The sequence below is a fragment of the Engystomops pustulosus genome, chromosome 1 (genome assembly GCF_040894005.1).
Source record: "Engystomops pustulosus chromosome 1, aEngPut4.maternal, whole genome shotgun sequence".
In the NCBI taxonomy this organism is placed as follows: Eukaryota; Metazoa; Chordata; class Amphibia; order Anura; family Leptodactylidae; genus Engystomops; species Engystomops pustulosus.
The window spans coordinates 212,876,826-212,900,744 of record NC_092411.1 but is presented as its reverse complement, the minus strand read 5'-3'; the positions used below and the strand labels follow the sequence as shown (position 1 = coordinate 212,900,744).

Genomic DNA, 23,919 nt, shown 5'->3' with positions numbered 1-23,919 from the left:
ATGCTTTATAGTAGGGTATATATACTACAAGTGTCTAACAGTCTAGATCAGATATTCCTATAGTGCACCAGAATTGCTACAGTGTCTAACACTGAATGCTATATTAGTTATATCATTAGTCAATGTTGTTACCAATATATTTCTGCACCTTTCACATTATTTCCCACCTATGATTTGGTATTCACAGTTCTCTATATTTCTCATTTCCCTATCTTTGGTCAATGGTCAGTGTCTTATAATGCTGCACCAGTGAAAAAGACACAAAATACTCACCCTGGGTCCTGGCTTTCCGTCTAAGCCAGATGCTCCCTGTGTGATTAGGTGGAGGTAGAGACGATGGTGGTAACATAGGTGACAAGAACGTGAGATTAGTGGGTAATGAGCACATGGAGGATGTACAACACAATACAGGTGGTCACACATACTATGGAATGGCTGGTTTATTTCTTTTGTTGGGACGTCCTAATAACCTCATATAAATTGGATCAGGTCCCTATTCTTAATAAATACAAATATATTCTTCCTGAGACAAATGATTCTATACACAGACGTATCAGGTTAACACAGAAATATGGACTTTTTCATTACTTCTTGTCTCAACACTTTTTGCCATGATTCATTTTTTTAAATATAAAATAAAAGTGTCTTTCAGGATCCATTACTGTGAATCATATTAAGTATCAGTTGCTGTCTGCATTTCCAAGTTATCCCATAAATGATTCTGGAATCTAGAATGATCTGATATGGTCACTTCAAAAATTACAATTCTTTCAGTGAAGTCCTACAGCGCCCGCAAGTTGCACAGTGGGTACGGAAAGTATTCAGACTCCTTTAAATTTTTCACTCTTTGTTTAATAAGCCAATTGATGAAATAAAAAAATGTTCTTGCTTATTAATGTATACTCTGCAGCCCATCTTGACAAAAACTGAAACGTAGATATTTTTATTAAACAAGAAGAATGGAAATATCACATGGTCATAAGTATTCAGAGTCTTTGCTTAGTATTGAGTAGAAGCACATTTTTGAGCTAGTACTGCCATGAGTCTTCTTGGGGGATGATGTAACAAACTTTTCACAACTGGATTTGGGGATTCTCCCATTCTCCATTCTCCCTTGCAGATGCTCTTTAGTCCAATCCGATTGGATGGGGAACGTTGGCGGGCAGCCATTTTCAAGTCTTTCCAGAAATGCTCAATTTGGTTTAGGTCAGGGCTGTGGCTAGGTCAGTAAGGAATGGTCACAGAGGTGACCTCTATGTGCTTAGGGTCATTGTCTTGTCTCGTCTTGTTAACCTTCAGCCAGTCTGGGGTCCAGAGTACTGTGGAAGAGGTTTTCATCCAGGATATCTCTGTACTTGGACGCATTAATTTTTCTTTAATTGCAATCTGTCCCTTTAATTGCAACCTGTCCCTGCACATGTATAGCTGTCCCTGTAGCTGAATAACCCCTCCAAAGCATGATGCTGCCACCATGTTTCACTGTTGGGATTGTATTTGGCAAGTGATGAGCAGTGCCTGGTTTTCTCCACACATACTGCTTAGAATCAACACCAAAAAGTTCAATCTTTGTCTTATCAGACCAGAGAATCATTTTTCTCATATTCAGAGTCCTTTATGTGTTTTTTTGTAAACTGTACAAGGCTTTCATATGTCTTGCACTGACTGAGGAGAGGTTTCCGTCAGCACACTCTGCTATAAAGCCCTGCCTGGTGGAGGGCTGCAATTATAATTGACTTTGTTCCATCTCCCTCCTGCATCTCTGGAGCTCTGCCACAGTGATCTTGGGATTCTTCTTTACCTCTCTAACCAAGGCTCTTCTGCCAAGATTGATTAGTTTGGCCAGGTCCAGATAGAGTTGTGGTCTTCCCTTATGCTTCCCTGTGCTCTTAGGAACCTTGAGTGCTGCAGAGATTCTTTTGTAACCTTGGCCATATCCGTGCCTTGCCACAGTTCTGTCTATGAGCTCCTTGGGCAGTTCCTTAGACCTCAACCATCTCAATACATTTAAATTTAATAAATTAGCAAATAGATTTTAATTTTTGTTTTTTTTTTCTGTCAAGATGGGGTGCAGAATGTACATAAAGGAGCAAAAAAAGAACTTTTTTGATCTTACCAATTGGCCGGAATGAAACAAAGAGTAAACATTTTAAAGGGATCAGAATACTTTCTATACCCACTGTTGACTCTTGTAAATGGAACCTCAGAGTTCAACTAGCAATAAACAATTCCTTTTTTTTCGAAGTAGGCAGAATAACATTTTAACTATATTCCTGTTTAATGTTTTCCTTTGCTGCTGTTTAGAACTAATGTGGGACTTTGTATTAGCCTGAGCTATTTTGCCATCTGCTGGAGGTTTCAAACATCAGGATTACGAAATGTAGAATTCCATTAAAAAATATTATTTTTAATATTTAATGAGTGGATAACCAATAACCCAGAACTGCTGACAACCCTAGTTACATATAACATGGATACTTGCAATAAATGTAGTAAAGTGTTGAATTGACAGTATTTTGTGCGTCAAGCTACTAACGGGGGTGGAGGATGTCAAGAATTCTGTCATTCAAACACATATGTTTATATACTAATACATCTAAAAGTAAACAATGTACACATATCATAAAGGCACATTAAGTAAATAGCTTAGTAGAGTACAGTGAAAGCTAACAGAAAATGCACGTGATTACTGCGTGATATCATAATACAGAAAACAGAATCACATTAACAAAACATGTAACCTAGACATATTACATGTGATCGACTCAGACATTATAACAAGGACACCAAACAGCAAGGTTACTGACATGTTCTACAGATGGTCGTTGTGTCCAGAACACAATGCTATGTGAGTAGTAGATACAGAATGTACAATAACTATGTAACTATAGATATGACCATGTGATTCTGCTCCAGCAGCTTCATATCACAATGTATATATAATGATGAATGCCATTCACGGAATCATTGAAATAAAAAGAAAAGAAGCAAATGGATTGAGGTGAAATTGAATAGATTTTTTTACTTACTGGAAGACCCAGTGGTCCTCTGTCACCCTTTTGACCTGGCTCACCCCTCAATCCTTTAAGACCATTTAACCCTGGTTCACCCTAAATGTAAAAGTAGATGCCAGTTTTGTTTGTTGGCTGTGCACGCTGGTACAGAGGAGGTTCAATTAGAGACATTGCTGTAAATTCCACTATGTATAATACCCAAGGACCCAAAACAGCATTCAATAAAGGGAAGGGAAACCCCAAATACATGTATAACTATAATTAAATACTGGGGTTAGTCTACAATTTACATGTGAATTTACATAGTAGCATTGTAAGGTTGAGAATTTGACTCAAAGGGAACCTGTCATCAGTAGTCTGATAAACTACTACCAGTTTATTGTCAAACAGCGTGACACCTTCTAGTTTTTGTTTCTATCATGGTTCAGTTTGATGGCATCATCTAGAAAATAAACTTTGAAGTGAGATGTAAATTGGTTGTATAAATTCAAGAAGGCGGAGTGTTTAACACTGAACTCTAGGTGGGGAGCTCTGATCGTCTTCTCCTCTGTGATTGACATCATGAATCGGACCTCAGGAGATCTGATTAGTGATTTCTCTGGATACAGGACCATCACTTACAGTGAAGGGGGAATTCTGAGTAAAAATGAGCTTGATTTCAGTGTTAAAGTCTCTGCCTCCTTGACTTTATACTACCAATTTCATCTCACTTCAAAGTAGATTTTCTGGATGATGCCACCAGACTGGTTGATGAAAGAAAGTGGTTCATTGGGTCAATTTCTGCTGACAGGTTCCCTTTAAATACATCCAGTTCACTTTATTTAAAATAATAATCTTAACAAGTATATGGAATCAATTCCATATATATTCAATATAAAAATTCAGAAGTTGTATTATATTTTCTATTATGATATTAGAAATTAAAGGAACAATGTAAAATAATATTCTTCAAATTGGAGAAATGAAAGCTGTGGGTACCTCTATCTATCCCTAAAAATAATCTCCCAGACACCATCACATGGCTCATCCTATATCTTGCTAATTATGAGATCCAGACTGTCAGCAGTCATTGAGTTTTATGGAAACAGCCAAGCTCTCTGGGCTACATTGTTTCTGTAAGGCCTCATTCAGACCAACGTGTGCTCAATTGGCCATAGCATGGGCAAGCACACATCAACATGCTGAGGAGGAGTGAGCGCAATTCAGCCCTCCCCTCTCTATAGGAAATCACATTGCACTGCCTTTCTTATGGCCAAAGATAGAGAAAGCTCTATCCTTTTTGCGGGTATGGAACGGTGAGCACAAGTTAAACCTGGGCACCATAGCCATCTATGGGGAAGTATGAAATATATCCGGCCACATTTAGCTGTCAGATATACGTCCCTCTGTGCATGGGGCCTTATTTTCATAGGACTGAAAAAAAGTTACAGAAATATTTTAGGGAGCTATGCTTTTTCAACATCTCACAAGTTACAAACACCACATACCTCAATGTTCTACTCATGATCACTTCAATGGGACATATAGACACAGCATAACTCAGACCTCTCAGCTGTTTCTGTAAAACCTCCACTAGGGGATTCTGGGAAAATGTGCAGGTTTTCCAGGAAGGATGGGATAAGGAAAACCAGGCCTCTTTTAGCTATATGGCTATAAGACTCAACACGCCTACATGGCGGTCCCTACAGAGAACTCTTACTTCCCAACCCTTGTCACAAGCCTGTCACTCAGCCAAACCAGTTCCCAACACTGTACTGAGGAGACCCAACCAGGTCAAAAGAGTGCTATCTACAGTTGGGAGTCTGTTCCTTCTGGAATTGATAAACTGGTTTGGTTTTAATTCTGCATCATGTCATAAGGCCTCTTGTAGTTTATGCTTGAAGTCAAGGAAGCTGCCTTACAAGGTAGCTAAAAGAGGTGTGGTTTTCCTTATCCCATCCTGGAAAATCTATTTGCATATTTTTCTGTCAAACCAGGGCATTGCTGACAGTCTGGATGACAAGGCAGCAGGGACTCAGGACAAGGTCCAGGAGGTTCATTTTAGAGATAGGAGCTGGTTCTAGAAGTGGTACAGCAATCTGTCACACATTTAGGACTTTTCTTAAGGATATGCCATAAATATCCTCCATAGTTAAATTCCTTTAATGATATCCCTCATAATTAGTATATTCTAATAGTAGTTTTGTGTGATTGGGTCTGTTAATACAGATATTACTTGGGAATTTTCAGCATATTTCCAGAAAACCTTTAAGCTCAATAGCAATAGATGACAATTCGACTTCCTAAGCCTCATCAGTGATGTTTGCGCTTATTAATATGGATGATTTATTAACAATAGAGTTCGATTTGTGCAATAGTATTTTGCTAACGAGCTTCAAGGCTTTTATACATAAAACACAAAACAGACATTACATTCACAGGACATATACACATGCAATGCATATAAAGTTAAATACATAAACTATACATATCCATGCAGCATGCTTTCTTTAGAAATGATATGGATCAACTTGCACTTACCTTTGGCCCTGAAAGCCCATGTGGTCCCTGAAAAATAAAACAAAGTCTGCATATAGAAAAGTCGCCACTAGACTAATTTTATTTTATAACCTTTATAAGTTGACCACTGTATAGATAAGCCATATGATTGACGAATAACATGCTCAATTACTTTACAAAAACATTGGCAGACGTTGCATATTTTGGAGAAAATGGCTGACAATTTTCACCTGGATTTTACCAATGTCGCCGTATCATGTTTACAGATACAGCAATGCAACATTTATGCTACAAAATCAGCAATATTTGGCCCTCTCCTGCTTCTGGCGATATGCTAAAGCCAAGATGTCAGGTTCATGGCTGCAGCAGTAATATAACCGTATACAGCACATCAACATGGGACCACTCACTAGCCTCAACAGTATAAGACTAATGATCACTCGGACCAGTGTTAGGCTTTGGCAATCATGTGGTCTATAAAACCTTGTCGTCACTGTACCCATGAAAGAAAATAGGATGACTGCAGCACGGTTTGGGTAGAGTGGCAGGGGAGAAAATGGGATATCATTATTTATTTTATTATTTTATGAATAAGGCAAAACTTTTTGTGGGCTGACAATTTCCATTCTGCTACAACTGAATTTATAACATCATGTATGTACATCTCAATAGTTGCAGTAGTTGCTCCAGACTGCATGAAAATCGTGGAACATACTAAATAGCAGAACAAATGTTAATTCAGAATAAAACAAGACATGAATGTGAATGACAAAAAGAATAAAAGCTGCTGCACTAAGAATATCTATAGGCGAGTGGTGGACTTTATTACATATATTTATACATATACAATTCTACAATGTTACACAGATAGAAGGCATGGTCACTATCTCCTTTCGCCTCTGCTTAATTATTCGGTTCCCTGGTTTAGTCATTAGAGAGCAAACTGTGCACTGTAGCAGATTATGAGAGATACAAGGTGGCAGATGATCCCAAACCAAAGATCCATTCCTTCTATTAGTGGAGCGAGAATGCATATAATTAACAACTTCTTATCCTGATATTCTCTGTAGTTTAATCATCCCAGGTAATATTTTCCTTTATAATCATACCAGAAAAATTCTATATTAAGTAATTATCATCAACTTACCATTGGGCCTGGGGGCCCATGAGGACCCGGTGGACCAGGAGGACCTATGATCTGTGAAAAGATTGCAGATTGAGAGCTTGGTAAGATTAGATATATTCAGGTCTACAATATCTTGGCAGCCCTGAAATCATTAGGACTGGTTCGGTGTGGATGATTATGATTACCGCTGTAATCACCGCGGTTGTTTAACAAAGCGTGAACATACACATCTGCATAATCTAGATGATGGCTTAACTCCTCAGCTCCCAGGCTGTGTAGGTGTCCACGTAAAATCAGAAGAAACATAACAGAGGCTGAGCTGTGTTTATCATATAGCTCTAAACATGAGTTTATGGTATTACTGTATAAAAACATGTCTCTTATATTTCATAGAATAACATATCATCATACTATTCTGTCCCACAACAATCAATGAAATGGTTGGTAATGCTCTGTTAACTTCAGGGTCAACACTATATTTCCAGCACATGCTCCGAACATAGAGATCAATAGAGGCCTGCAAAAGGGTATATTGCCATCAGCCATGCATGTATACTTTGCTATAGTATCATCATATAAATAAATACAGAATGTGGGGGATTTGTAGACACAGGGTAATGTTACATAAATCTGACATAAGTATTTAACATCAAGGTCTATTTAGGATTTATTGTATGGCACTACATGACTGGATATCTAATAAATTAAACATTGCACGGTTGTATACACATGGTATATAAAGTACGTTAAATCTTTTTCACTTAGAGTTCTGCCATTTTTCTTTTTTCTATTTTAGATAAACTTTTAGATGCACCTTACACAATTTAGCAGTAAAAGCAGCAAAAAAAGTGAGAAAATTTGAAAAATTAGGGATTAACATCTTTATCATTTTAGCATCACTAAAAGTTTTGAGGACTTCCTTTCCTTAAAAATGGTAACATTTAAGGAAATAAATGTTGATCTATTGCTGCTAAATTTTTACATTTTGATGTAATTGCATAAGCCACTAACAACTTCAAGGCGATGTTGCTTTAGTGGGTCCCTACGCCAATGGGTGCGGCATTACATGGTGTCTACCTGGCCCAGAAGTTTTTACTTCACCAAAGACTGCATAAAGTTCCTAATGGCTCTCAGCCAGTTTCTGAATTCATATGGAATAGTGAGCATTCAAGAACTGTTCATACTAAGTAGGACTTCATAGTGCCCACTGTTGCTGTGGTGTGGTAATGTGGGGTGTCTGGACCCAGAGTCATAGGATTTAACCAGTTAATATGAGTGAGCTGTGTGGTGGCAGTGGCAGATGACATGTTGTGCTGCACCCACTAGCGTAGGGACGCAATAAAAAGAAGTCAGCATAGAGAGGTTAGTGGGCTTATGCAATTTGATCAAAATATAACTAAGAACCTCTAGTTATTAATATTTATTATTTTGTCCCATCAACAAATGATCATTGTAGAATGAGTGGAAGTGCAGTCCAGAGCTTACTCTGCAAATGTTAAAAATTTTAGTTAATATTTGCATTTATCAAGATGTACTTACAGAAGCTCCATGAGGTCCAGGTGCACCATGGTCGCCCTTCTCTCCTTTCAATCCATTTGCACCCTAACAACAAATATTGGAGAATAATAGAGAATCTTTTTTAAGAGTATAATGGGGTTAATTAATCTTCAGTCAGGATATTTGTGGGTATCTTTTCTTGTTTGATTTTCTGCTAGAGGTTGATATATCAGGCAGCTGAATCTGTGGGGTTTTTGCAACTTTTTATTCAAAAGTCGCAACTTTTACATTTCCTTTTAAAGTTTTTCTTGCAAATGATCTGAACTGGAGTTTATTTGCAACTTTTTGAACATGATTTGCAGAGACCTAGTTTATTCAATATCTCCAAAACGTTATCATAGTTATCATAGTCCTTAATTAAGCTGAACGTGTTAAAACCAGATAAGGCTATGTTCTCATCTCGACCAGGTCCCACAGTTTCTTAATTCCACAAGCATTTTATTTCAGTATCCTGTATCTTTGAAAACTGTGCTAAAAAGCATGCCAGATTGCAACCCAATATTGGACACTATATTTGAAAAAAAACTGAAGCTAAAAAATTTTATGTAAAGTTAAAGAACACCAGAATACATAAAAGGATGAAATAAATGTCCTGTTATTTTGGCAAAAAGATACCGGAACGAAAATCCAATTAACCCCATTGTAATCAATCCTTATGGCAAATCTTTTACGAAGGTGAACCTGGCCTAGAGAGAGTATAGTTAATTTAGTTATTCTTTAACTGCATTTTTGCACAATAAAGAAATAAAAACAGAAAAACACTCTTAAGTGTAAGCAACACAGAAGTAATGAAGGTAAATTACCAAGAGAGCTACAATTTGTAATTGTAGGAACTGGCTAGAGACACTTACCGGCAGCCCAGGTAGACCTATTCCTCCTTTTTCTCCTGAAATTCCAGCTTCACCTCTGTCTCCTTTAGAACCTTTAGGCCCCTGTTTGATAAAGTAAAAACTTTAAAATGTAATATTAAGGTATCATAGAAGTGATCAATATTTTACTACAGTTTATTCCATATTTCAACAATATGTGTGTCCACAGTGAAAAGATTTTGGGGCTTGACACAGAAATGCACTAAGCAAACCTTTCCTTACAACAGATCAATAATATTGGACCATATTATTATGACTCCAAATAATGGTGTATCTAGTATGTTTTTTAATGATTGTTTGGCTTATTCATGAAATAAAGATATTTATATAAAAAAGAAGGTAAAGTGTTAGAAATGTTGAGTAATGTTTTGATAAAATTGTGGAGAAATGTAAACTTTTGGCTGTTAAAATTGTAAGGCCTGTTCTACACTTGCGATTGTGATGCAATGAACTTGCATCACACTCGCAGCGAGGACTGCCAGGATCTTCCAGCCCGAATGCTCCAAACCGGAACTGAACTCAGGATGTCAGTTCAGTTCCGGTTTGCAGCGTTTGGGCCGGGAGATCCGAGCAGCACGCGTTGTGAGTGTGATGCGAGTTCATTGCATCACACTCGCAAGTGTGCATGAAAGTATCCCAAAAGGTTTCAAAAAGGAAATGCTGATTGAAAACATATTCACTAAAATTTTGAAAATTCTTTCAGGTACCTCAAGAGAAATAACTTGAGCATACATTAAGAAGAGTATTGCTAGAGATATAAGCTTATATAATCATAGGGCTGTAGTGAGGAAAACATATTTTTCTCTAAATGTGGAGGCTTTTATGTCATATGTTCCTAAATTTGGTTGTGTAATCTGGTATCTGACATTTGATTACAGTTATTACTCTTGTGATGTGCGTAAAAAGCTTTAAAAGCAAGCTCAGGCTATAAATGCAGTTCTGAGAGAAACCCCACAATTTACTCCACTTATAATGAATAGTAATTGCACGATGTCATACTGCTACCTAGCAATTCCAGAACAATCTAGAATGATAAGATTTCATCTAAGAATCTATATGAATATGCACTCATCAATTATAATATTAATGATGAATATTATTCTTGAATAATGAATAATTCGTTGATTATTATTTAACCAGTAATGGTGTAGGAAATACAGTTGAAACCAAAAGTTTACATACACCATGTAAAAATACACATATGCATGTTTTCATCACCATCTGCTATGAAATCAGAAACCTCTCCTTTTTTAACACCTTAACGCAAAAAGACGTTCCTGAACGTCTTGTTGCATAAGAGGAAGTATGAAGCCCTCTTCATACTCACAGGGTGTTTGCTGCACAATGGAGCAAAAACCCGTTGCTTACACCCGCAATCAGTGGTAGCATGCTTGGGCGCAGCCATCTTGGCTCGGATCGACGCTCCCCGTAAACGGTAATCATAAACATCCATGTTTCAAAGGCTACTGAGGAAAGAGCTGTTTGCTCTGAAACGCGTCTAGCCTAATAGCCGCAACAGCTTTAATACCAGAGGATCGAGACCCATTCACTCACAGAGATATTCCCTGTCACAAACCCTACTACCTGGAATGGACGCATCCCGTTGGACATAATAATACCACTTACCCAGTGCAAAAGTAACTATTGGATCTGTGAAGGAAAGAGACGAGACAACCAGAAACCTTGCCGGTCTGTCGCAGAAACTGCGCCACAATAGCTGTCCCGGTCTGCTGGTCTGTTGCAGAAAATGCGCCACAATAGCTGTCTCGGAAACCTTGCCGTTTGACGCAGGAACCGCGCCAACCCAGCTGTCTAGGAACGCCATCGTACAACACACTTGGCGGTAAGGACGCCAAAGTATAAATCATCTATCTCTTCTCCGCTATGAAGAAAATGAACTAACTTGAGAAGAGGTCAAAACCAACAAACCGTGCGTGTATGACTATAACCATATAACGTTATCCATCTTCTATATTGGGCCGATCCTATTTTTTAACTACACACTGCAGATATAGGGCCCTATATCTTGCCAGTTATTAAAGACACCTCCTGGATACCTATCCCTCACTTTTTTCATCCGTAGGAACCCTTTTCACTCATATGAACTTTTTATTCATACGATCTTTTAATATTGTATATTACTAGCTCAAAATTTGATGTATTACTAGCTCAAAATATTGTATATTACTAGCTCAAAATTTGATGTATTAAATTCAAGATAAACCTCTGATGCATCTTTAGAATGTTAGAATCTTTTTTAATTTTAAACTAGTTGTTGTTTGTTATCTAGACCAATTTTCATTACAGATGTCTGTGGGTCTGATTTTTTTATATATATGTATTTATCTGTATGCTTGTATTGTCTAGATTAAAATCCCTTTAATAAGAAATCTGGAGCCGATCCCTATTTAGTGCCTACCTATATATATTTTATGATCCATGTTTAGCACACTGGCACCAGTGTTAAGAGTCATACTCTCACCAATCAACTAGCAATGAACTATCCTTTGGATAGGCCATTAGTGTTTACATTGTGAGAATAAACCCCTTTAGGAGTATTTTCACATGCAATGTGAAGTTGTTTCTGCAGCCTGAGCATAGATGTCTACAAACACTATTCTAAGTCAGAATAGGGAGAAAGGGAGAAAGGGAGAAAGTTGGTTGCAATGACTTGAAATGGTATAGTCATTGACACACACAAGACTGGTAAGAGTTGTAATCTGTCCATGCAGCCTGCTGAAGCAAGAACATAGCTTATAACCCTATCACTCCATGCAGAGCACAGGCAATGCAGGAATAATTCAGTTATAAAAGCAAATTATTGAAGACATATCGCTACAATACATGGATTACCCAATAAATATAGTTTTACATGCTTTCTGTTTCTTAATCATGCATGTGATGAGGGAGTAACAGATAATGTTACCCAATCATCCTACAAAAGACAAAGCTGTTTATGTATAAACAGACTGGGAAGAACTAATACAATAAAACAGATGGCATTTCCATGAAAACATAAAGTTATAAGGTGTATCATGGACTTTTAACAATATACTGTAAGCACAGCAAAGTTCAACATAGTGCAGATCGAGTAAGTTGTTGGTGGTGGTGGGAGGGGGTAAAGGGGGTCAAGCAGTATTTGGTTACATCGGGAGGATTCTACAGTGAGATCTGTCATCCTGTCCCGTTCCCTCCACCCTGAAAGCCACCATTAATTTCATGTTACTAATGTTTAGAGTCTTTCCACCTGTGATGTAACTATCCTTCATTGTGTGCTGCCTGATGTGGAAAAGATGGCACTCAGAATTTTTAAGTCTTCATAAACCCCTTTGCTTGAGGATATTGACAAGTTTTGATAAATTAGAAAATTCTTTACCTGTTCCCCATCAACTCCTGGAGGTCCAACAGGGCCTCCCTCTCCCTGTAGAAACAATGTAGATTACTGTGAGCTTGGCGATTTTGTTAAGACACCTGTAACATTTTGTGGGATGAAATCAGCTGTATACATGGGACTGTGCCAGTGTGAAAATACTGTACCATCTAAAGGAGAAGTCGCTCCCGACTACAAGTATATTGAGAAAACGGCAAATCCACACAAACAATGACATGTTTACTGACAATGGGAAATATCCCTAACCATTTGTGTTTATACATCATACCTGCATTTTATACAGTACTATACTCCTGTAATATGTGAATTGCTGTAGAGTGCCTGGAAGATAAATGCATTCAGGGGCAGTAACTTTAACTTGACAACAATAACATGCTGCAGGGTAAGTAACTTAATACTTAAAATTATCTACACCATCCAGAGTGATGTTAAAAAAATATATACTTTGCATTGTATCTGTCATGGGATAAAATTAATTTACTTAATATTTTTTTCCTATTAAAGACTTTGCTTGGTTATTGTAGAGGCTTATCACACTCACCGTCAGCTCTTCCCTTGTGCAATGAAATCTGTCAGAGAAGCAGCCTGATGGCTCTGTGTGTGTGTGTGTAAGTGAACAATTTTTGCCCCGCAATAGAAGTAATGCAATAAAAAAAATGTATAAAGCCTTTAGAGGGAACCTGTTGCCAGGATTTAAACTATTGACCCATTAACATCACTTGACAGGCAACTTGATGTCTTGTGATATCTTTTATGTAATATGGAAATCACCAATATAGAGGTGGAGGGCTTCTGGATGAAGTCAAGCTCTCCATGTCCTTGCTAGTCCTCTCCCCTGCCTCACTCAGCCCCTTTGCTTGGTAGGACAGCTGTGTAATTCAAGCTCCGGTTTCATGAAACAGGTTAAGTGTCAAGTTAAAGTTTGCCACATCTGTATACACAGCATATAAAAGCATTATTATACAAACCCATAAGGATGATATACAACATGAGATATTAATTTCAAATCTGAATCATTTTCTGTGATTGATGTGATGAATGGTCTATAATGATTAGGCTGCACAAAATCATGTCTTCATAAGCAGGAGATATACCGCAGGCACAGATATAACACAATATGAAGAGTTTAGCAGTTAATTCACTATAAAGCTCTTAATAACAAAGCACATGGACAGCAGGCAAAAAAAACAAGAACAAGGTTTTAGGGTTAGTAGAGCAGTATATAGAGGCAACGTATCTTTCTTATTAAGTGCTTGAGCAGGAACTTCCTAAAGACATCTAACACCAATGTAATGCTCATTACTTAGGGGTTAACTGGAAGTAGATTTCTTATTTTCTTGTAGTTCCGTCTTGCCGCAAAAATAACTTTAAAAAAATCAGCTAATGAATCTGAGGCGCTTAGGCCTACGTCAGCCGAACGCATCCTGGTTCCATCTGCTAGTAAATTATGTATGCCCCCTCCATCAACCGGCTATCTGCAAATCTTGCGCGTTTCCAGGTGTCCGGAAATTCCGGCTGTCTGCAAATCTTGCATGTTTCCAGCTGTCCGGCTGTCCGGAAATTCCGGCTGTCTGCATGAATTTTTATGAAGAGGGTGTACATAATTTATTAGCGGGCGGAGCCAGGAGTTGCATGGCTGATGTAGGCCTGACCACCGCCAAAGGATCTACAAAATGGACCTACAAATAGATAAGAAAAACTCTTCCAGTTAGCCCCTAAGGTAATGAGAATTACATTGTTTACAGCCTACCACCAATAAATCTGGTGGTAGATGTCCTTTAAATAGGCAGCATATCTGCGCCTGATCGGGAGGGCTAACAACCGCCCAATGTAGTTTTCTCTGTGCTCTCTCTGTGGCTGGAAGCTGTAAGTACAGCCATGATTCCCATCCACTTTTAAGGTAGCCAGGGCTGTAGGTAAAACTCCCGGGAATACTCCCAGCTCATTTCTCTCAATTAACGAGTAATATAAATCCCTATGTTAATGATCAGACTGATCAAAATCATAATTTCTTGCAGCAACAGCATAATTCATGTCCGTTGGCTTGGTCTCAAACAACAGACAAAAGTGGTCTTATTCTCGGAAACAGTTATGCTTTTCTACTTTTATCTCACCTACCCTATAGCATATTTAGTATTTGCTTGGAATGCTGAATCTCTAAAATAAAAAAATGTAGGCTGCTGGGAAGGTGTTCAGTCATTTTCTGTTTGACTTAATGTAGAAGTTTTTCTTGTGGTTAAATGCATCTTACACATGTACAGGCCTTTCTGGATGAGTAGCATGGATCAGCCATTGTTTCTCCTTCAAGATGTACAGGGCCACATTTTATTAAAAGGATGCCTGTCACAAGATTTTCCAGTAATAAACCTAAAGACGGGTTAGTACTATGCTAACTATTGCACACACTGTTTTCAGCTAAGAAAATGTATACTTCCTATCTCCAGAAAATTTACTTTGTAAAGTGCATGTGTTATTCATGGGGGTCGCTCTGTAAGTAAGCCCATGTCTCCGATATTTCCCTCTCCCCAGCCTCCATTTGGTAGAGCAGAGCATGATGTCAGTCTATGTCAGTCCAAGGGAGGGGGGAATGAGGGAGATGCCAGAGACATGGGATATTCCCATGAATAAAACATGCCGCTCTTGACTCTCCGATTCTTCTGGCAGGGTGTCAGGTGGGCTCACAAAGTTAATTTTCTGGAGATTGGAAGTATGCAATTTTTTGTAAAAATACAGTGTGGGCAATAGTTAGCATAGTGCTATGGGATCCGGACTTTGAGTTTTTTTTGTTTTTTTTTTAGAAAAACTATGGTTTATTAAAAGCTCTTAGATCTTGAAGATTCCTATCAATGGAGCATATAATTCACATAATTTTATAATTTGGACAAAGTAAATTAGGCATTAATATTTTGTTTCATTGTGTTACACCAAGACCAACTCTAGAGGGCAGCAAAGAAGTACAAAAATATCATGCAAAGGAAGAAAAAGTTCATATCATTTTACAAAATAGAAATATATATTTTGTCCATTTATTAACAAATATAGAAAAACACCTTTGGTCCAGGCATGCCAGGGGGCCCGGGGGGTCCAGGAGGTCCCTATTAATGAAAAAAAACAGTATTACAACCTTAGAATCGGTAACGGCAGAAAACGAGCAGATTAGGTGTTGACACAATGAAATGTGTTACATGCAACACACGGATATGAAACAATGGCTGAGGAGTCCAGACAATGTTAATTTCTCCTTGAATACTTTTCTAAGGTTTTTTGTGTAGCTTCCTATGTTAAAGCTCTGGCACATTTCCCTATATGACATCTTATGATCAGTATGGTGATGTAATTGTGGCTGAGATGTTTATTATCTTTATATGAAGCTCCCTGGATAAATATATCAGGAAATTAATTAGTCTGTAAATCTATAATATCTTCTACACTATTAAATCCTGCTACTTGCCTAAGTGTCCTTAAGTTACTGATTGCCTGTGTCGGAGAATACTATGCTTCAAAGGAAACTATCATCAATACAAAAAAAATGTTTTTCATTTTAAGATTTTTCCCCATTTTGAGAAATATTAAAAGTGTATTATATTTATACAACTGTTGACCATTAGACGGAGCATCCCACATCCTATTCCTATGGACTGTGTTCTACGTTCATTGATACAGTAAACAGCTATAGCTCCCTCTGGTGGTCAACAGTAGGAAATATGAAAAAAAAAAACTCAATGCGTAAAGCAATTAATAATGTCCCCAAAAATCTGCAAATTTTAAAACAACGATTTACATCAATAACACAATTATAGGCAAGATTACAAAAGACACAATATTACAGGTTTTAGTACAAATATTTGTCAGGAAAGCGACATTTGCCAAATTAACAACTTAACTAGCCTAAAGAAAAACAAAAGAAGACAAAGATTAAAAAAAAACATCTGGAACATAAATTTGGTTAAGATATGAAAAACTTGGAACTGTTCACTGTAAACTGTTCACTAAAAACACCACTAATACATTAAAACAAGTTTCTTAAAAACATTAGATATCTCGTCAACGGCTACATAATGACTTTGGGAACAGGATCTATGTAGCCACAGTAGCGCTGCCTGCATTGCATTTCATACAAGCAATAGAGATATGCAAGTAGCCACAACCACAAAATAATGCGCACAAGAATATCTATAAACTATTAGTACTAAGTAGTAAACTACTAAGTGGAAGCCACCGTATATATGCCCCTCATGGGCCGGCAATAGCGCACAGTGCGGTGGTGTTCATTACCCGGGAGAAGATAGGACATGTCCTATCTTTTCCCGTATTATGGCGCCATGCGCCATTTATCCCTATGGAGAGCTGTGGGGGCGAGCAGTACTCACCCCCTCCTCCTCTCCCATGCGCTGCCCTGCATTCACACGACCGTATAAAAATGGCCATATGCTTCCTGCACCATACGTTTTTTTTTTTAAAGGTTGCATAAAGCCACATTCATTTCAATGGACAATACGTCCAACCATTTATATTGCCGTTGTTAACACCGTACCGTATACTAGCTGTAGCATGTCTTACTTTCTCCCAAATTTCAGTTCTGTATGCCCTATGGGGACTTATAGATACGGGTAAACTATGTGCTTCAGATGAAAAATATCACTTATGTACGGGCTCATACGACACGGAAATACGGGACTGGAGAAATCACATGATCACGTGAACGCAGCCTAAAAATTGGCAAAGCTTATGTACAATATCAGAAACTCACACAGTTTATGCTACCCATTAAAGAGCAGCTCTTGGGTGTCTGTCACCTCTTTACCCCACACACTACACCGCTGATTCGAATAACAGATGCTTTAAATCATTATCCAGCCCTGAAAACCTACCTCCTGTATCAACTATGCTTACTTTGTTACTTTATTAGCCCTTTAATAGGTGATATTAAGCTTGGTAAGCAGCAGGGACACTTAGTATGTAGTGAATTTGTAGATATGTGCATCCACATCACTAGATTATAAGCATGCATAAGCACACAGCACACACGTGACACATATGACCACTCCATGCAGATTGATTACCGTAACTGTAATAGCCGTAATCCTCTGAAGATCAGCCATAGTGACAAGAAATAACATTTACTTATTATTACATCATACAAGAATAGTATAAAGCTTTTGTCTGCTAAAAGAAATGCAGGATAATTAAGCAGTCCAGAATTTGGCGTGCATGAGAAATGTATACAGGATGTATTTCAGCCTCCAGTGGTGACTCCACCATTCTGCGGAGCTTAATCTGACCGCTTGTTCCCAAGTGAACCAGAATAAAACTGTAACTCACATATAAAATACTTGTTACTCTTCAAACTAACTAACGTTTCAAGCTCACCATAAATCATGTGTCTCCTCGGCCGATGATGTCAGGCAATAATCGAGAGAATATCTCTATATTACAGCCAGCCAACAGCATTCAGAGAGACAGTAAAGGAGACAGAATGGTTTAAGGACTGCCAGAAAGTCAGCGTGATTAATGAACTCCCCTGGAATGAGCACTTGATAAAGCTACCTATGAAAGGAAGCAAAGCTCTCCACAGAATACTGGTCATAAACTAGATAAATATTCCCTAATAGCTATACATTAACCCTACTGTCTTACCTGCAATGCTTCCTGAATATTTCCATTGTAATCTATGATTTCCGTTGCTCCTTGATCGCCCTTTTGCCCTGGGGGGCCCTGTTGAAAAATAAAAAAAAAGTCCAAATGTCCTTTTAGTTGTCTGAGGAACTGATTAAAGGGAACCTACCACCACAAATCTACCTATAAAGGTAGATTGGGTGGTAGGTGGATCATTGGGACGTGAGGATAGCCCTTTTAAGGGCTAATCCTCACGTCCCTGCACTTTTTTGAGAACTTTAATTTGATATTTATTCAAATGTACTTATGTGGCTACCGGGGCGTGGAGTAGCCGCTTATGAGATTACACGAGGCGGCTACTCCACGCCCCGGTAGCCACTTTACTCCTCCTACTCACCCATCTTCGGCGCGCAGCTCCGCGTAGCTGCGCGCCCTCGTCCGGCGAGCCTGCCGTCTGCGCATGCGCAGAAGAGCAGGCCCGCGCCTGCGCGGTCACAACTCCGAAACAGGCGCGGGCCTGCTCTTCTGCGCATGCGCAGACGGCAGGCTCGCCGGACGAGGGCGCGCAGCTACGCGGAGCTGCGCGCCGAAGATGGGTGAGTAGGAGGAGTAAAGTGGCTACCGGGGCGTGGAGTAGCCGCCTCGTGTAATCTCATAAGCGGCTACTCCACGCCCCGGTAGCCACATAAGTACATTTGAATAAATATCAAATTAAAGTTCTCAAAAAAGTGCAGGGACGTGAGGATTAGCCCTTAAAAGGGCTATCCTCACGTCCCAATGATCCACCTACCACCCGATCTACCTTTATAGGTAGATTTGTGGTGGTAGGTGCCCTTTAAAGAATTTATCAAGGCAAAATACCTTTCTCCATGACAAGAGAATTAACTAATACAAAATTAGTTTTGTTGATTTTAATGAAGTATCCGTAGCTCCTGCTAGTACAAAATGACCACATTAAAACCCAATTCTCTTTGTTGCTAAAAATCTGTTTATATTATTTGTGTTTTAGAGCACTGAAGTTACTGAAATATAAAGTACAACAGGTATTCAGTAAATTACAAAAACATACCAAATATACTTGTGTACAAGTTTTTTAGCACAATTTTTTGATGAGCGGAGGCTGCTGAACATTGCTGGAAATCTTATTAGTGGAGGGAGGTTGCTGCTGAGCATTTTATTAAACAGAGGCTGCATTTCCCACCTTAGGCATATACTCGAGTCAATACGTTTTTTTGTTGTAAAATTAGGTATCTCGGCTTCAGGTCTGCTTGTATTTGAGTATATATAGTAGGTAACATATAAATGGTCCTATGAATAAGTCCTATGTACTCCAAAATGGCAAAACAAGTTACAATATATTTTGGGGGACCCATACCTGACTTTTGCTTAGGGGTCCAATGATTTCTATGACCACCCCTGGATGGGGCTGTGGAGTAGTTAATTACAATGAGCTAAGAATAAAGCAATGAGAGGACACAGAACTTGTACTTTTGGAGAGGATATATTACTAGAATATACATCAAATTTGACGAAACAGGACTGCAATCTAACACTATTTATTACTTTAGTGTTGTCAAATTTGCGGTGACATGACAATAATCAGACTGCAAGAGAAAAATATAAAATAATGGCAGTTTTACTTTCATAAATGCCAGAAAAACATCACTTACTCTAGGACCAATCGGGCCTGCATCTCCTCTGCTTCCAGATTCTCCCTAAAATGTAGAACATGGATCTTAATAATGACCTACATGTTTTCATATGCTACAAAATTAATCTGCAAGGAAAATGGCTTCGACTAGCATAGCCAACTAATCATGGATTAGGCAGCTGTCTATGGTGTGTGAACATAGTTGTATTGGGTGCTTCAAGTCATAATCCTTGGAACAGCTGATAGGGACTGAGAAGACAGAGAAATGAGTCAGTGTCTCTGCCTGTAGTTTCAGTCAAACATATAGGACCAATAGTGTACAACTTGATTTATGCTCTTTTGTCACTGACTGGACTGAAGTGAATACACTTTTATTACAATTTCACTATAGAAACGGTTTAAAGTAAACATGCAAAATATAGTGAAATGATAAAGTAAAGTTAAACGGGAGAAGTGGGTGTATGCAGACTTGTAATATATGTAGGTTAAGTATAAACATGAAGCTGTAGAGTTGTACAAATGAGGAACAATCAAGTGTGTATGATGCTCTAAACTTGTAGGAAAATGAAGTTCCGAAGGTATGAAGCTATATGGATCACAACTTATGAAAAAAATTTGAAACTTGGGGGATATAGTTGTAAACCAATGAGATAATAAAGTTATGGAACTATGACATTATTGAGCAGTAAGTGGTGAAGCTGTGTACTTGTGGATGTAAACCTAATGGCAGATTCATCATTGGAGTTAAGTGAATTTTGTTGTCTATGAAATGTCTCATATTTGTCACAGAATCCGGATATGGTAGACACTAGAGATGAGCGAGCACTAAAATGCTCGAGTGCTCGTTACTCAAGTCGAACTTTTCACGATGTTTGAGTGCTTGTATCGAATAACGAACCCCATTGAGGGAGACTCGGGCATTTTTCACTGAAAGAATACATTGAAAGAACACTGAAGAACACATTGCAGATGTTTGCAGATGTTTTCACTGAAAGAACACATTGAAAGAACACAGTGAAGAACACATAGCAGATGTACGGAAAAATCTGCAAACTTATCCGAAGACACGAGTGCTGAACAGTGTTCTTCACAATAGTATGTGAAGAACAATATGTGTGAAGAACACATTGCAGATGTTTCTTGTTGCTACAGAGTGCTCCTTGCACACTGTAATGGCCTGTGAAGCTGAAACTTGGAGGGGCTCTGGCTCTTCAGGCTCAATAGAATAATTTTGAAAGTTGATATTAGAAGGCAGGAGGCCATGGATAAGAAATATAAGAAGATTACTACAGTCATGGTGCCCGGATCCATGAATAAGTGTCCTTGGTTTATCCATGCCTCATTTAGATGTTAGATTTCCTTTAAAATATACAGTAGAGGTGCTTAAACACCAATTTTTATAGATGCATCTTTTATATATTATGAAAATATGGAACAAAAAAAATTTTTTTTAATTGATTATCTTTCCATAAAAAATATGTCCAGACTACAGATTAGTAGACCAAAAGCATACTTACCTCACTGTAGGTGCTGGTTCAAAGAATAACCTATAAACTAGCTACCTGATATGACATGACATGTTTAATAACTGTAATGACTGAGCACATTACTGGTCTAAGTGGTCACAATCAGTGAATGGCACATGACTACTGCTGCCAGCAATTGCACAGAGAATGTGATTTCAGTCCAAGGGGCTGCTTCTAAATCTGCAACCTGGATACAATGTTAAAAAATTAAAAGCTCCTTTTATTGGTTTCTACATTAAGGAGATAGTCAGAGATTACGCTTGGCTTGCATAATATACTGTAGATATGCAACAAATAAGTAAGTCACAATCCCATACAAATAGACCCAACTCTATAGAATTTATATAATACACACAATGGTTCAGTTAAACATCAAAATCCCCACAGTTTACAACACTGAACATTGTAACAGTTTCCTTGTTTGTTGGTATTTGAGAAAATAATCTTTGAAAGAGATTTCTTGGTAAAAAAAAATAAATGACAGTTGTAATGTCATGCTCATGCCACTAGATAGAGCTATAGTAAAGGATTGGATCGTAAAGAAAAGAATCCAGAATATTGTTAATGTATTCAAAATTACATTCTGAAACTTTTCATCATAAAAAATAGCATGTTACTGACCTTTGACCCTTTGGGGCCTCTATTTCCGGGTTCACCAGTTTCTCCCTAGGACATGCGAAAGTTCAGAAAAGCAAGCATACTCTGGGATTAGGATAGTAATAGAGAAATAGTAGATTTGTGGATCATGCTAAAACGGGTTAAAAGATGTGGCAGAAATGTTGTCTGTCCATAGCAATTACAGAAACTGCTACAGGTAAATTGTTAGAACTAGAATATAAAATAGGCAGTATGTGTCAGTGAAAAACCTGTCATGCAAATGAGGTTATCCTGTTTTTAAGGTCTGTGGATTTACAGACAGTCATAGCGTTAGCAATGGTCGTGTCTGAGGTCGGAAAGGCTGCCGGGTGATACATAATTAAACCGCCCATACTTTTAGCAAAATATAATGGGTTTTAGAAAAACTCAATTACCTCGTTTCTTTACCTCAGTTAAATGTCACACTTTGACCTTTTGTTCTGCTATAGAATCGTGGAATTCTGATTATAATTTATAATTCCACTAGTGGATAAACCCTGTATTTTAAATGTATAGAAACTGGCAATAATAATAAAATGTAAGCTGATGAGAAGACAGATTAGCATAGGGCATTTGCTCAGGGCCCACTGTCCTAAAGGAGCCCTCGGCATGTGGACTTTTGTGGCCAGAGGATGTATTCCTCCTTTAATACCCCTTGGTTGAATGCCCGGTGAATTTGTCTATTTCCCATCTATATATCAGTATATCTAACCATTTATCTATCTAGCTTATTATCTATCTACCTATCTCTCTCCTATCTATTATATATCAATCAATCTTCTATCTCTCTTCTACTGTAGCTACTTTATCTACTTATATTCTACTTTATCTCTCATATCTATCTATCTATAATCTACTTTATATGTCTGTTTCTATAGATCTATCATATTTATTTTCTATCATCTACCTTTCATCTGTCTATCTCCTATAAAATTTCCATATTACAGATACTTACCTTACTACTGTTTGTAATCTACAAAGTGTTATTATTATGTGGGGATAAAGGGAGCCTCTTACTGACTATGGCTGTTTATAAAATAGTTTTATTTGGGGCCCCAATTTTAGTTTTGCTCAGGGCTCTACTTGTCTAAAACTTGCCCTGCTGCTATGCTACGGTGGTGGGGACAATTATGATAAAGAAAGGATGCTATTTTAAACAATTGCCAAATGGGATTACATATTGTAAGCATTCATATCATTGTTCATGTTGGGTTTATATTAGAATGGGGGACAAGGGAGAAGAAACATTAAATCTTTGAGTCATAAGTCTGTATTCTGGAATTTACAAGCTGTAAGAAACATCCCTATCTCCCATGATATATCCTAAAATGTGGTCCATGAAGTCATGATGTACGGCTCTGGAGAGTTCACAGCACAAGTTCATGGCTGTAATTAAAGGATATTGCACAGGACAAGTAATTATCACAAAGCATTCAGATCTTTTCATGAACCCACTTTATATATCACTTGTATTAGGAAGGTTTCAGAAGGTACACCTCAAGGTGTAAATATGTGGCCTTCTGGACGGGAGGAGAATATTTGAAGAGAAATTTATGAAGAGACCCCTAGAGTGATATAATTAATACCAGGAAAGATAATAAAAGGAATATTTATTATCTACTGCAAAGTAACGTTTGCCTGATTTATCAGATATGACAAGTATGTTACATTTCACTGCCTCGCTATACAATTATGGGATATACCTTTGGACCTGGTACTCCTGGGACACCCTTTTCCCCTCTTCCAGGTGGTCCAAGTTCACCACGTTCTCCCTATAACAGAAAATAAGAACATATCAATGATCATTTAGTTTACACCTTTTAAGCCTTATTCCTCACAAATGTTCCATTTGCCAGAAATACAGGTTTTCTTTTCCAAAATTTGCTGGGATTGCCCCAAATTTTCTGTAAGAATCCCAGCTAGTGTCATAAAGAGGAAGTTTTAGTAAGTCATTCTTAGTAAGGCTAAGTTCATATCTTTATTTCTTGTTTATGGCCTTTGCTGTAAGTATATGTTAGCAGATTCCCGTTGTGTTCA

The 23,919-nt window shown here is 38.0% G+C and overlaps 1 protein-coding gene across 1 annotated transcript in view; it reads right to left on the bottom strand.

Moving 5' to 3' along the window:
- COL25A1 (collagen type XXV alpha 1 chain) overlaps positions 1-23,919 on the bottom strand; it is a 311,581-nt gene that overhangs the window by 38,212 nt on the left and 249,450 nt on the right. Inside the window, exons 20-30 of the mRNA XM_072119318.1 lie at positions 23,586-23,654; positions 21,868-21,912; positions 19,740-19,784; positions 18,091-18,168; positions 17,517-17,540; positions 15,504-15,548; positions 12,439-12,483; positions 9,045-9,125; positions 8,176-8,238; positions 6,658-6,708; positions 5,532-5,558 (exon numbers count right to left, since the gene is read on the bottom strand). Coding sequence (XP_071975419.1) covers positions 5,532-5,558; positions 6,658-6,708; positions 8,176-8,238; positions 9,045-9,125; positions 12,439-12,483; positions 15,504-15,548; positions 17,517-17,540; positions 18,091-18,168; positions 19,740-19,784; positions 21,868-21,912; positions 23,586-23,654 — 573 coding nt within the window. The remainder of the gene's footprint in view (positions 1-5,531; positions 5,559-6,657; positions 6,709-8,175; positions 8,239-9,044; positions 9,126-12,438; positions 12,484-15,503; positions 15,549-17,516; positions 17,541-18,090; positions 18,169-19,739; positions 19,785-21,867; positions 21,913-23,585; positions 23,655-23,919) is intronic.